The sequence below is a fragment of the Eleutherodactylus coqui genome, chromosome 9, assembly GCF_035609145.1.
Source record: "Eleutherodactylus coqui strain aEleCoq1 chromosome 9, aEleCoq1.hap1, whole genome shotgun sequence".
NCBI classification, from domain to species: domain Eukaryota; kingdom Metazoa; phylum Chordata; class Amphibia; order Anura; family Eleutherodactylidae; genus Eleutherodactylus; species Eleutherodactylus coqui.
The window spans coordinates 168,057,668-168,069,970 of record NC_089845.1 but is presented as its reverse complement, the minus strand read 5'-3'; the positions used below and the strand labels follow the sequence as shown (position 1 = coordinate 168,069,970).

At 47.7% G+C, this 12,303-nt stretch overlaps 1 protein-coding gene across 2 annotated transcripts in view; it reads right to left on the bottom strand.

The window, feature by feature from the left end:
• The window catches only part of NDRG1 (N-myc downstream regulated 1), an 82,422-nt gene that overhangs the window by 30,239 nt on the left and 39,880 nt on the right, over nucleotides 1–12,303 (bottom strand). For both annotated transcript variants that reach the window (XM_066578769.1, XM_066578770.1), the window contains 4 exons: nucleotides 10,227–10,332; nucleotides 8,489–8,609; nucleotides 4,185–4,247; nucleotides 2,669–2,729 (listed from right to left, as the gene is read on the bottom strand). In XM_066578769.1, coding sequence (XP_066434866.1) covers nucleotides 2,669–2,729; nucleotides 4,185–4,247; nucleotides 8,489–8,609; nucleotides 10,227–10,332 — 351 coding nt within the window. The remainder of the gene's footprint in view (nucleotides 1–2,668; nucleotides 2,730–4,184; nucleotides 4,248–8,488; nucleotides 8,610–10,226; nucleotides 10,333–12,303) is intronic.

Genomic DNA, 12,303 nt, shown 5'->3' with positions numbered 1-12,303 from the left:
GATGTAGGCGCTTTATAGCATAAACACAGATGTAACAAGACCCAATTTGTTACTTGGCATAACTTGAAATATGTGTTTTTACCAAGGACTGTGGGTAAATCGGTGGAGTTGTCTTAAAGGGGTTTTACAGTCATAGGAATGTGTATTGTGTAGAGATGAGCGAACACCAAAATGTTCGGGTGTTCGTTATTCGTAACGAACTTCCCGTGATGCTCGAGGGTTCGTTTCGAACAACGAACCCCATTGAAGTCAATGGGCGACCAGAACATTTTTGTATTTCGCCGATGCTCGCTAAGGTTTTCATGTGTGAAAATCTGGGCAATTCAGGAAAGTGATGGGAATGACACAGTGACGGATAGGGCAGGCGAGGGGCTACATGGTGGGCTGCATCTCAAGTTCACAGGTCCCACTATTAAGCCACAATAGCGGCAAGAGTGCCCCCCCCCCCCCCCCCCACTGTCAGCATAAAGATCGTTCTCCTCTGGCACAGCTGTAACAGCTGTAGCAGAGAAGAACGATGTTAGCCCATTGAATTCAATGGAGCGGCAATACAGCCGACTCCACTGAAAGCAATGGGCTGCCGGCGATCGCAGGATGAATGGTCGGAAAGGGGTTAAATATATAACCCCTTTCCTGCAATTCATCCAGAAATGTGTTACACTAAAAATATATACCGGCGTATAAGGCGACCGGGCGTATAAGACGACCCCCCAACTGTCACCTTATACGCCGGTAATACAGTGGAGCAAAGAATAAAAAGCATTACTTACGTTTTTAGATGATCTGCGGCGCTCCTGCAGGCTGTCACTCCCTCCTGGTCCACGGCAGACAAGCTTTCTCCACGAAAGACTTTAAATCCCTGCCTCCAGAAGCACATGTGCCTTCAGCCAATCACAGCCAATGACAATGATGTCATTGAATGGCTGTGATTGGCTGTGTTTCTGGAGGCAGGGATTTAAAGTCTTTCGTGGAGAAAGCTTGTCTGCCGTGGACCAGGAGGGAGTGACAGCCTGCAGGAGCGCCGCAGATCATCTAAAAACGTAAGTAATGCTTTTTATTCTTTGCTCCACTGTATTACCGGCGTATAAGGTGACAGTTGGGGGGTCGTCTTATACGCCCCGTCGCCTTATACGCCGGTATATATTTTTAGTGTAACACATTTCTGGATGAATTGCAGGAAAGGGGTTATATATTTAACCCCTTTCCGACCATTCATCCTGCGATCGCCGGCAGCCCATTGCATTCAGTGGAGTCGGCTGTATTGCCGGTTCCATTGAATTCAATGGGCAAACATCGTTCTTCTCTGCTACAGCTGTTACAGCTGTGCCAGAGAAGAAGGATTTGTCTTCTATATGTTCTCAATGGTGTCGGCGCTGCTGCCGCTGGCCCCATTGAGCGCATATAGAATGCATCCATAGCGAGCAGCGGGAGGGGCAGATTTCAATACTCGGGTGACACCTTATCTCCCCAGCCACTCACAGCAGGGGGGTGGTATAGGGCTTAAACGTTGCAGGGGGAAGTTGTAATGCCTTCCCTGTCTTTATATTGGCCAAAAAAAAGCGCTAACGTCTCAGGGAAGAAAGTTTAATTTACCAGAACACCGCATGGTGTTCGTTACGAATAACGAACATCCCGAACACCCTAATATTCGCACGAATAGCAAGCTCGGACGAACGCGTTCGCTCATCTCTAGTATTGTGTCAATTGCTGATTAGCCCCAGGTCCCTATAAGTGCTAAGATATAATGGCGGCGGTGATCTGGGGGCTTCCTGAAGTTCTCCCTGCTCAGCACTAATAGCTTCCAGGCACTACATAGTGATTACAACTCAGCGCCTTTGTTCTTGAATAGTCATTAAATTCAGATCTGTGGTGGTCTGCCTTTCGGGACCCCAGCTTGATCAGCTGATTTCAGAGGCATTTTGGTGAGTACCGCAGCCTCTTCTCAGGTCTGTAACCTCATGTACATTGCTCACGTGGCCTAAGAGCAGCTCAGTGCCCTTCAAGTGCATGGAATTGAGTTGCAATACCAGACACAACCACTAAAAAAATGCTTGGCGCCATACCTAGTATGCAGTGAAGTGACAGCAGTGTGCACCCACCATTTCAATTAGCTGATCTGCGGTGGTCCTTAGCTGCATAGGACCCCTTTCATAAGCTCTTCCTCTGGCAGTGTGCACGTGCACGGCACGGATTTCAGCAGAAAGCAGACAGCTCCATTCCCACTGCAGTGGCCAAGCTTCGTATTATAGCCAAAGTTCTCATTTGTTTCAATGCCTGCAATACCAAGTCTGGCCACTACAGTGTGAATGGAGCTGTCTGATTCCTGCATAAATCAGCTTAGTGCAGAAGCACTTGGCTTGGGGGAGCAGCCCATCAGAGGGTGGGTCGCAGGTAGCAGACACCTGCGGATAGGACATCAATAGTTTACAACTGTGCAACCCCTTTAAGAAGAAAGACCTCTTGAAAAATGTACATTTTGTATGTAAACATGGACAGAAATGTATGGAATTGAATGTCTATATGTTAAGTATGCACATCTGCTTATAATGACACACATTTACATATGTTTTATTCTCATGGAGGTTTAATGCATACGCTAAGTGTACAATAAAATTGTGATGTGAACAGTGGCTAACACAGAAAAAATGTAAACTACGATGACACTTACAGCAAATCTAGTGAGGATGTAGGCACCGGCTCCAATTCCCATTCCAAGGACACTCTTCAAACTTTGAACACAAAGAGAATGATATATCACATTCTGTTCACTTGCAGTACATAAAGTATTCCTACTGGGGGCACCACCTCAAAGCTGCAGCTAGGTTTACCTTCAGGTAGAAAGGTTGAGTTTGTTGTCTAGAGATGAGCGCACGTACTCGGTAAGGCTGATTTCGCAATCAAGCACCGCGATTTTCGAGTACTTCAATACTCGGGTGAAAAGATTCGGGGGGCGCCGTGGGTGAGCGGGGGGTTGCAGAGGGGAGTGGGGGGGGGGAGAGGGAGAGAGTGAGAGCTCCCACCTGTTCTGCGCTGCTACCCCCCGCTCCACCACGCCACACCACGCCCCCCGGCGACCCCCGAATCTTTTCACCCGAGTAGTGAAGTACTCGAAAATCGCGGTGCTCGATTGCGAAATCAGCCTTACCGAGTACGTTCGCTCATCTCTATTGTTGTCCTATCCCATACAAGCCTTGGCCAAAGGAAAGTGGCTTGTTGACAGCCTCTGTCACATGTCCTGGTAGACCCTTCTAGCAACACCCCTGCTGAGCCCTTCTTCAGATATGTGGCTCTCATTACCTCCGCCTTCAGGGATGTGGCTCTCTTTGCCTCCTCCTTCAGGGATGTGGCTCTATTTTCCTCCTCCTTCAGGGATGTGGCTCTCTTTTCCTCCTCCTTCAGGGATGTGGCTCTCTTTTCCTCCTCCTTCAGGGATGTGGCTCTCTTTTCCTCCTCCTTCAGGGATGTGGCTCTCTTTTCCTCCTCCTTCAGGTATGTGGCTCTCTTTGCCTCCTCCTTCAGGGATGTGGCTCTCTTTTCCTCCTCCTTCAGGGATGTGGCTCTCTTTGCCTCCTCCTTCAGGGATGTGGCTCTCTTTGCCCCCTCCTTCAGGGATGTAGCTCTCTTTGCCCCCTCCTTCAGGGATGTGGCTCTCTTTGCCTCCTCCTTCAGGGATTTGGCTCTCCTTGCCTCCTCCTTCAGGGATGTGGCTCTCTTTTCCTCCTCCTTCGGGGATGTGGCTCTCTTTGCCTCCTCCTTCAGGGATATGGCTCTCTTTGCCTCCTCCTTCAGGGACGTGGCTCTCTTTTCCTCCTCCTTCAGGGATGTGGCTCTCTTTGCCTCCTCCTTCAGGGACGTGGCTCTCTTTTCCTCCTCCTGCAGGGATGTGGCTCTCTTTGCCTCCTCCTTCAGGGATGTGTCTCTCTTCTCCTCCTCCTTCAAGGATATGGCTCTCTTTTCGTCTTCCTTCTTGCATTACTGCCTTACCAGCCCTTTCTTTTAGGCAAACCCTTATCATTTTGCAGCTCCCCAGTGACAGAAGCTCATTGGTGAAGGTCTTGGAGCCTCACATTGATGGGCAAGAGTACCAATAGAGAGACATTCCCCATTCTCTCAAGTGAGGAGGCATATTAGAAGAGGTTGTCTTTAAGATATACTATTATATACCAATAGATATGACTCCTTACCCCAGCTGCTGTACAACACCAGGTAGCATTTCCGCCAGTTGATCCATTGAAGGGTACACATACCTGAGCAAAACAAAATATATGCATTAGCATATATGTTTACTTGGTCTCCACCAATGTTGTTTCTAGCATCGGGCTCCATGGGCACATGTTCTAGGTCTTTAGCCTAATGCCCTTGTTACCAGCAGTTATCACATTCAATTGTATCCCCGACCCACCGCTCCACCGCTGCGCAGGGCATATTCAGAGTCAACCAAGAATTCTTGAACCTAGACTTACCCAAAGGTGACCCCTATGATGGCTAAAATAAAAGGGCACCACATGAATTTTACCCTGCACAGCACTAAGTATATGAGGGATTGGTACTGCGTATTACATGTGCAAAAACTGTGTGCATAGTACGCAGGGTGCAAAAGATTGTGTGGGAGGGGCCTAATGCAATTCAGGTATTGCAGATCACCCACTTTGCTCTCATGGTCAATGGGGCGCCCCCACAATCAGTAAGTAATGGCATCACTTCCTAATGCACTGTCATGTCTCTAATAGCTACAGAACAGGTCTGGGCATCTGAGTTGGGACTAGTGACATCACTGCACTCATATGGTGACGTCAGTTAAACGTTTTTTCACTTATACATTGTTTATATAATTTTGATATTTCATACAAATGTCATTGCTGGGTCTGACTATCAGGGCTGCCACTAATCAATGGAAGCCCTGGCCCCTATTTCTGCAAGAAGGTGGCCAACAAAAGATACAAAGAAGCAAATGTACTAATAGGGACTGGGACCGGAATCATTCGCAGGTTCTATGGAGTTTTCATTAAATGGATTGCCACTAGAGATGAGCGAACGTACTCGTCCGAGCTTGATACTCGTTCGAGTATTAGGGTGTTCGAGATGCTCGTTACTCGTAACGAGTACCACGCGGTGTTCGGGTTACTTTCACTTTCATCTCTGAGACGTTAGCGCGCTTTTCTGGCCAATAGAAAGACAGGGAAGGCATTACAACTTCCCCCTGCGACGTTCAAGCCCTATACCACCCCCCTGCAGTGAGTGGCTGGGGAGATTAGGTGTCACCCGAGTATTAAAATCTGCCCTTCTCTATATGCGCTCAATGGGGCCGGCGGCAGCAGCGCCGACCCCATTGAGAACATATAGAAGACAAGTCATTCTTCTCTGCCACAGCTTTAACAGCTGTGGCAGAGAAGAACGATGTTTGCCCATTGAATTCAATGGAGCCGGCAATACAGCAGGTTCCACTGAAAGCAATGGGCTGCCGGCGATCGCGGGATGAATTGTCGGGAAGGGGTTAAATATATAAGCCCTTCCCTGCAATTCATCCAGAAATGTGTTACAATAAAAATATATACCGGCGTATAAGGCGACGGGGCGTATAAGACGACCCCCCAACTGTCACCTTATACGCCGGCAATACAGTGGAGCAAAGAATAAAAATCATTACTCACTTCTCCTGGCGTTCTGCGCCGCTGCTGCAGGCTGTCGCTCCCTCCTGGTTCCCGGCAGAGCATTGCTTTCTCTACGAAGGGCTTTAAATCCCCGCCTCCAGAAACACACGTGCCTTCAGCCAATCACAGCTAATGACAATGATGTCATTGATTGGCTGTGATTGGCTGAAGGCACGTGTGTTTCTGGAGGCAGGGATTTCAACCACTGCGTCCAGAAAGCAATGCTCTGCCGGGGACCAGGAGGGAGCAACAGCCTGCAGGAGCGCCGCAGAACACCAGGAGAAGTGAGTAATGATTTTTATTCTTTGCTCCGCTGTATTGCCGGCGTATAAGGTGACAGTTGGGGGGTCGTCTTATACGCCCCGTCGCCTTATACGCCGGTATATATTTTTATTGTAACACATTTCTGGATGAATTGCAGGGAAGGGCTTATATATTTAACCCCTTCCCGACCATTCATCCTGCGATCGCCGGCAGCCCATTGCTTTCAGTGGAACCTGCTGTATTGCCGGCTCCATTGAATTCAATGGGCAAACATCGTTCTCCTCTGCCACAGCTGTTACAGCTATGGCAGAGGAGAACGATCTTTACGCTGACAGTGCGGGGGGGGGGGGCACTCTTGCCGCTATTGTGGCTTAATAGTGGGACCTGTGAACTTGAGATGCAGCCCAACATGTAGCCCCTCGCCTGCCCTATCCGTTGCTGTGTCGTTCCCATCACTTTCTTGAATTGCCCAGATTTTCACACAAGGAAACCTTAGCGAGCATCGGCGATATACAAAAATGCTCGGGTCGCCCATTGACTTCAATGGGGTTCGTTACTCGAAACGAACCCTCGAGCATCGCGAAAAGTTCGTCCCGAGTAACGAGCACCCGAGCCTTTTGGTGCTCGCTCATCTCTAATCGCCACCGATCACTCTTCAACCCCTTCATGCAATAGGACATACATGTACATGAGGTTATTATGGAGTGGGCTCAGAAGCCAAGCCTGCTCCATGTATGGCCGATGTTTGCTGTCTTTCACAGCTGCGATCGGAGTTCATGCCGTTCGTGGCTGTTAACCCTTTAAATGCCACAGTCAATTCTGAAAGAGGCATTGAAATAGCCTAATCAGCAATTGGAGGTCCCAAGCAACCCCCCCCCACACCCCCCCACGATGAGATTGTGTAGCGCTGTCTGGCTGTCATGGCTGCCAGGGGCCTTCGAGGGGCCCACATAGCTGCCATGTATTTTTATCTACTAACACTGGCCTGCAGCATGTCTTAATAGATTGCCTACCGAAATTTTATATATTGCAATACTGACATATTGCAGTATATGATATAAGTGTTCAAATGTCCACAACTTCAAGTCCCGTATGAGGTTGTCTTATTGTAAAAACGAAAGGATGTTAAAAGTTACAAACAATCTTCACCAAGATTTATCCTAAAAAATAATAAACAACCCCCATAAAAAAAACCTGTTGGGTATCGCTGCATCTGTAAACGTCCAAGCTATCAAAATAATGCCTTATTTATGCCACACAGGGAACATTATTGGAAAAAACACACAACACGAGAACTATTACCCGTCTCCAAGGAAAAAATGTCATAAAAAGCAATCAAAAAGTTGATGTACCCCAAAATGGTGCCAATAGAAACCACAGGACTTCCAGCAAAAAACAAGCCCTCATACGACCCCATTCATGGAAAGATAAAAAAAGTGTGGCGATCAGAAGACGGTGGCCAAAAATAGATAGTTTTAAAATATATTTTATTTTTTAAAAGTAGTATAGAAAAAACAAAACAAAAGCTAAGAAAGTTTAGGATCATCGTAATTGTACCGACCCTCAGGGCGCATTCAGACGACCGTAAATCGGCTGGGTTTTCAGCCTGGCCGATATACGGCGTCCCTCTCTGTAGGGGGAGGAGGCTGGAAGAGCCAGGAGCAGTGCACTGAGCTCCCACCCCTCTCTGTCCCTCGCCACTATTTGCAATAGGAGGGGGCGGAGCTAAGTTTTGGGCCGTAGCTCCGCCCCACTCCGCCCCTTCCATTGCAAATAATGGTGAGGGGCGGGAGCTCAGAGCATTGCTCCTGACTCTTCCAGCCTGCAGAGAGGGACACCGTATATCGACCGGGCTGAAAACCCCAGCCGATTTACGGTCGTCTGAATGCGCCCTCAGAATGACGTTATCCTGTAAATCTTGTCGCAGTGGATGCCGTAAAAACAACACACCCCTCAAAGAAGGCGCAATTGCGTTTTTTTCCATTTCACACCACTTAGAAATGTGAAAAGTTTTTCAGGTACATTAAATAGTGAAAAATACAAATCGTCCTGCAAAAAAGGGGAGGGGAAATTTTTTTTTTAAATGTCGGCGTTATTTTGAGGTTAATGACCAACCAGCCCTTTAAAGACAAACGTGTAACATTATGCGTGCGGTCGGCTGGAGGGTTATTAACTTGACAACATTGGGGCCCCTGTTGTGGGCTTGAGACAGACGGAGGACGGGGACGGGGGGGGGGGGGGGGGAGGGGATTCTGGCCACTAATGGAATTTGGCCTGCGGAATGTAAACCTTCAACAATATTATCATTTATACAAAAACACATTTCTACAATTTGCGCCATTGTTTGTTGCTGCCCAGAGCCTGCGCACAAATTAAGATGTTTCTCATCACTGAGCCGTATTTAGCTGTGACTTCCTGAGCAGCAATCTCAAAGTCGCTAATCATTGCTAAATCTTAACTCTGATTAGTGTGATTGGAGCTGGCAGGGCTTAGTGCTCCATTAACCTCTTACGTGCCAAAGTGACTAATCTGCGGCCAGAGGCACTATGCCAATCATCTCATTACGGCCTTACCCGGCTGGAAAAGACGCGGCTCCTTCCTGCTGACCGGGCGCGTCCACATGGCACACGGAGAAATGTTGGGTGATCTCATGCATGTCTTCATAGTTAAACAGGGAGTTGAAGCACGTTTTATCTGCAATTTAGGAAATATACAAGTTTTTAGAGCTGCTCAGTAAAACAATTTTCTGTGATGTCATCAAAGTCAAATTTTTGAAAAATTACAAAACGTTCCAAAATGTTGAACTTCTTGAGGTGGCGGAAAGCCTTTACAAGTCTGGGCTGCTGTATAGGTCCACACGGAGGTGGAGTATGGCATTCGGCATGGTGACGCCACAATGGTTTTCCAGAGGATCGGGAGTTCATCTCAACAGATTTTCAAAAGAAAAACCAGTTGGTTCCGGTCTTGGCCCATTGGCACATATCGACTTAGAAGTATCTGAGCTCAACTGACTCTGAAAACATCATGAATGGGAGATTGTGCATCACAAGAGCTTATGGAGCACTGCAACTATGAGTGAGTTAGTTGGGACATGTTGGGTTACATCAGGTCACCATAAAGAAATAATGATCTGCATCCCCAGGAATTCATTGGAAACTACCAAAATGACCCAAGACCGCTATTCCCAAGGCCGGTAATTAGGATTTTTTTCTGCCTCCTGTGATCCCTTTGGTTCTGGCACATCATTTATTTACTGAGCTTGGTTCTGGTACTGTATTTATGTTAAGTGCTTAGCTTTGGTTCTATATTTATGTACTGAGTTGGATTCTGGTGCTGTGTTCATGCTATGAGTTTGCTCTAATGCTGTATTTGTGTTATTACCTTGTTCTGATGCTGTATTTATGTTATGAGCTTGGTTCTGGTACATTATTTATTCACTCTGCTGTTCTGGTGTGGAGACACTGCTTTCTGTGCAAGCAGAATACAGACAAACTACCTATCAGAGCAATCTATATTGATTTTTTAATGGGATGAAGTTCCACACAGGGCGCCATCTGACCTATGGCTGGCACTGGCTATTCCAAGTGGTCACTCTGGTTGGACTCTACCCTATGGGTTCATCATCTCATAGATGCCTTTCTATGGGAACAGAGTTTGGATGAGTTCACCAGGAAGTTGACACTATGCCCTGTGGGCAGCAAGGAGAACATATTTTGCTACTTGCTCAGTGATAGGATATGCCATAAATGTCTCTTGTGGCCCTTCGAAGTGTTTCAGTATGGCACTGTGGCCCGCCAACCAGAAAAATGTGTGCACCCCTGTCTAGGCATTAAAAGTCAAGTCAAAGTGGATCCATCAGGTGTCCCTGTTTCCAATCTTACCATACTTCGAGGTATTCCGGAAGTCCATCATATTGTGTGGAGACTAGAGATGAGCGAATGTACTCGGCCACGCCCCTTTTTCACTCGAGCACGGCGATTTTCGAGTACTTCTCTACACGGGTGAAAAGATTCGGGGGGCGCCGTGGGTGAGCGGGGGGTTGCAGAGGGGAGTGTGGGGGGGGGGGGGAGTTAGAGAGAGAGAGCTCCCCCCCTGTTCCCCACTGCTACCCCCTGCTCCACCACGCCATCTCCCGCTCCCCGGCGCCCCCCGAATCTTTGCACCCCAGTAGCCAGGTACTCGAAAATAGCGATGCTCGATCGAGTAATTACTCGAAACGAGTACGTTCGCTCATCTCTAGTGGAGACTATTCGTAAGCCACACAGCAATTCTACTAAAAATATTTTTATAGAAGACGTATGCATTGCTTACGATTCAGTCCGATGTCGTGGTACGTCAGTATGACGGGTCTGTTCTGTCTTGGCGTTCCACACATGGTGACGTGGACTATTCCATGGGCTGTTTCAATGTCATGTTCCTGTGGAAGAGAGCAGAATGGTTTACATTGATTGTCAGGGTGGTCCTTGTTCCGAACCGTCTACCAAACAAGACAAGCACAGGTGTCACCCAAAAATTGCGACCCCTTCGACACTGCTGATGTTGTTTTTTTTTTCTTAGAGGAGAGCTATCGATTGGGCGAGTTCTTATCCAACCAGTTGTTAGATGCATCATTTACTTATAGGGCAGGGGGGCCTCTGGATTTTTGGGTTCAGACGGCCCGGGTGCTGCGAGTATATGCCGAGCCCAGAATACAGTTGGGCAGGTGGAGAGAGTTTAGCTCTGCTAAACTGTCTCCCCCTCTGTGCTCCCGCGTTGGCTGTCAGCAAAGGCAGGGTGAGGGACGGGGCAGGCGCTAGCATGTTAAACCCCCACTTCCCTACCCCACCCCTCTCCACCAATTGCCGGCTGTCGTCGGAAGCTAGTGAGCTAATCTCCTGTCCCGCCCCCACCCCTTGCTGGCAGCAAGTAAGGGGAGGAGAGGGGGAGGGAGTTTACCAGAGCCGCTGCTAAACTTCCTCCCTCCTTCCTTTTTTGGCAGCTTCCATAGGCTCCCATAGGAGTCTATGGCAGCGGCCGCCGCATTCCGGACAAAAGACAGTCCCAGTGTAAAAACAGCTGGCTGGAACGCGCACCGTATGCACTATCTTTACGGGCCGGCCGTTTTTACGTATTGGAAAATCGACCATCTGAACTGATGCATTGGAATCCAATGCATCAGATGGTCGCGTATATATCGGCAAGCCGTGAAAACGTGGCCAGTATACGCTCGTGTGAATGAGCCATCCAGTTCAGCCTCTTATCCTGCAATGCTCATACAGAGATCTGAAATTCTTCATTCCGTTTTACCGCCATGTATAAGGAGCTGAACTTCCCCTTTAAGCTCTTCCTCTCCCCTGCCTGTCATTAGTGACTTATTGATGATAACGCCGCACTGGTTTATGTTATGTAATAAGGTTGTTCCTGATAAATGGCCTTCGATCCACTTGTATCCATCTGGGTAGACCTAATGAGCCCTGGACAAAGTCCCTGCTCGTGTCTCCATGGCGATATGGATTAAATGTCGCGGAGGCGTTGGCGTCTCACACATCTGCAAAGTTTTACTCCATAAAGTCAAACTGGACGACTTGATCCATTAATACATTATCGAATGCTCATATGAGAGGGGCGCACGGGGAAACGAACAAGCAGAGACAAGACTATTACATGCACTGAGGTAGCAGAGCTGAAGCGGTTACTTTCCTCTCTCTTTTGTGCACCATGAAGACGTATTGAAGTAAGTTAAGTTGCAGTCTAAGGGCTCGTTCACCTCGCCGACATGGAAGCAGGAAAACTAAATCCCTAGCCTGAACGGACCTATCCTACGATGGAACTGAATGGTGCTGAACAGACCCCATTGATGTTACCAGGGTTCGTCCGGCTTCCATTCTGTACTTTCCTACACGAGCTGATTTGTCCGGGTTGCAAAGGAAACCTGCAATGCAAGTCCCAACAACCTCTTATATAAAGATGAGTGCGATGAGATGACAGACTCGGCTCTGCTGCATCATCACACATATTGTCGTCTAATTAACTTTTTTTTTTACAATTGTGAAAAAAAAACAACAAAACCATCAGAGCAATGTCCCGGGTTTTTTGCTTGATGACTGAATTATTAGTTACCTTTTTGAGTGCTGTCTTATGGCAAATGCATTATTTTTTTGCTGTGATACCATGCACCAAAAAGCAGCAAAAGAGAGAAAAAAGTCTACAACTATTTTCATATTTTTCTGTCGCCCTACACAAACATCTGGATAAACATCAGCAGAAAAATTGCCCCAAAAAATTAATTTAGAGAATTTCACTATTAACTTGCGACAAAAAGAACACACGGCCCTCCGCATTCCACTATCTAAAGTGTCTAGAAGAGGGGCGGGGTTTAAGGGCAGGAAGGTTTCTCAGACAGACTTAA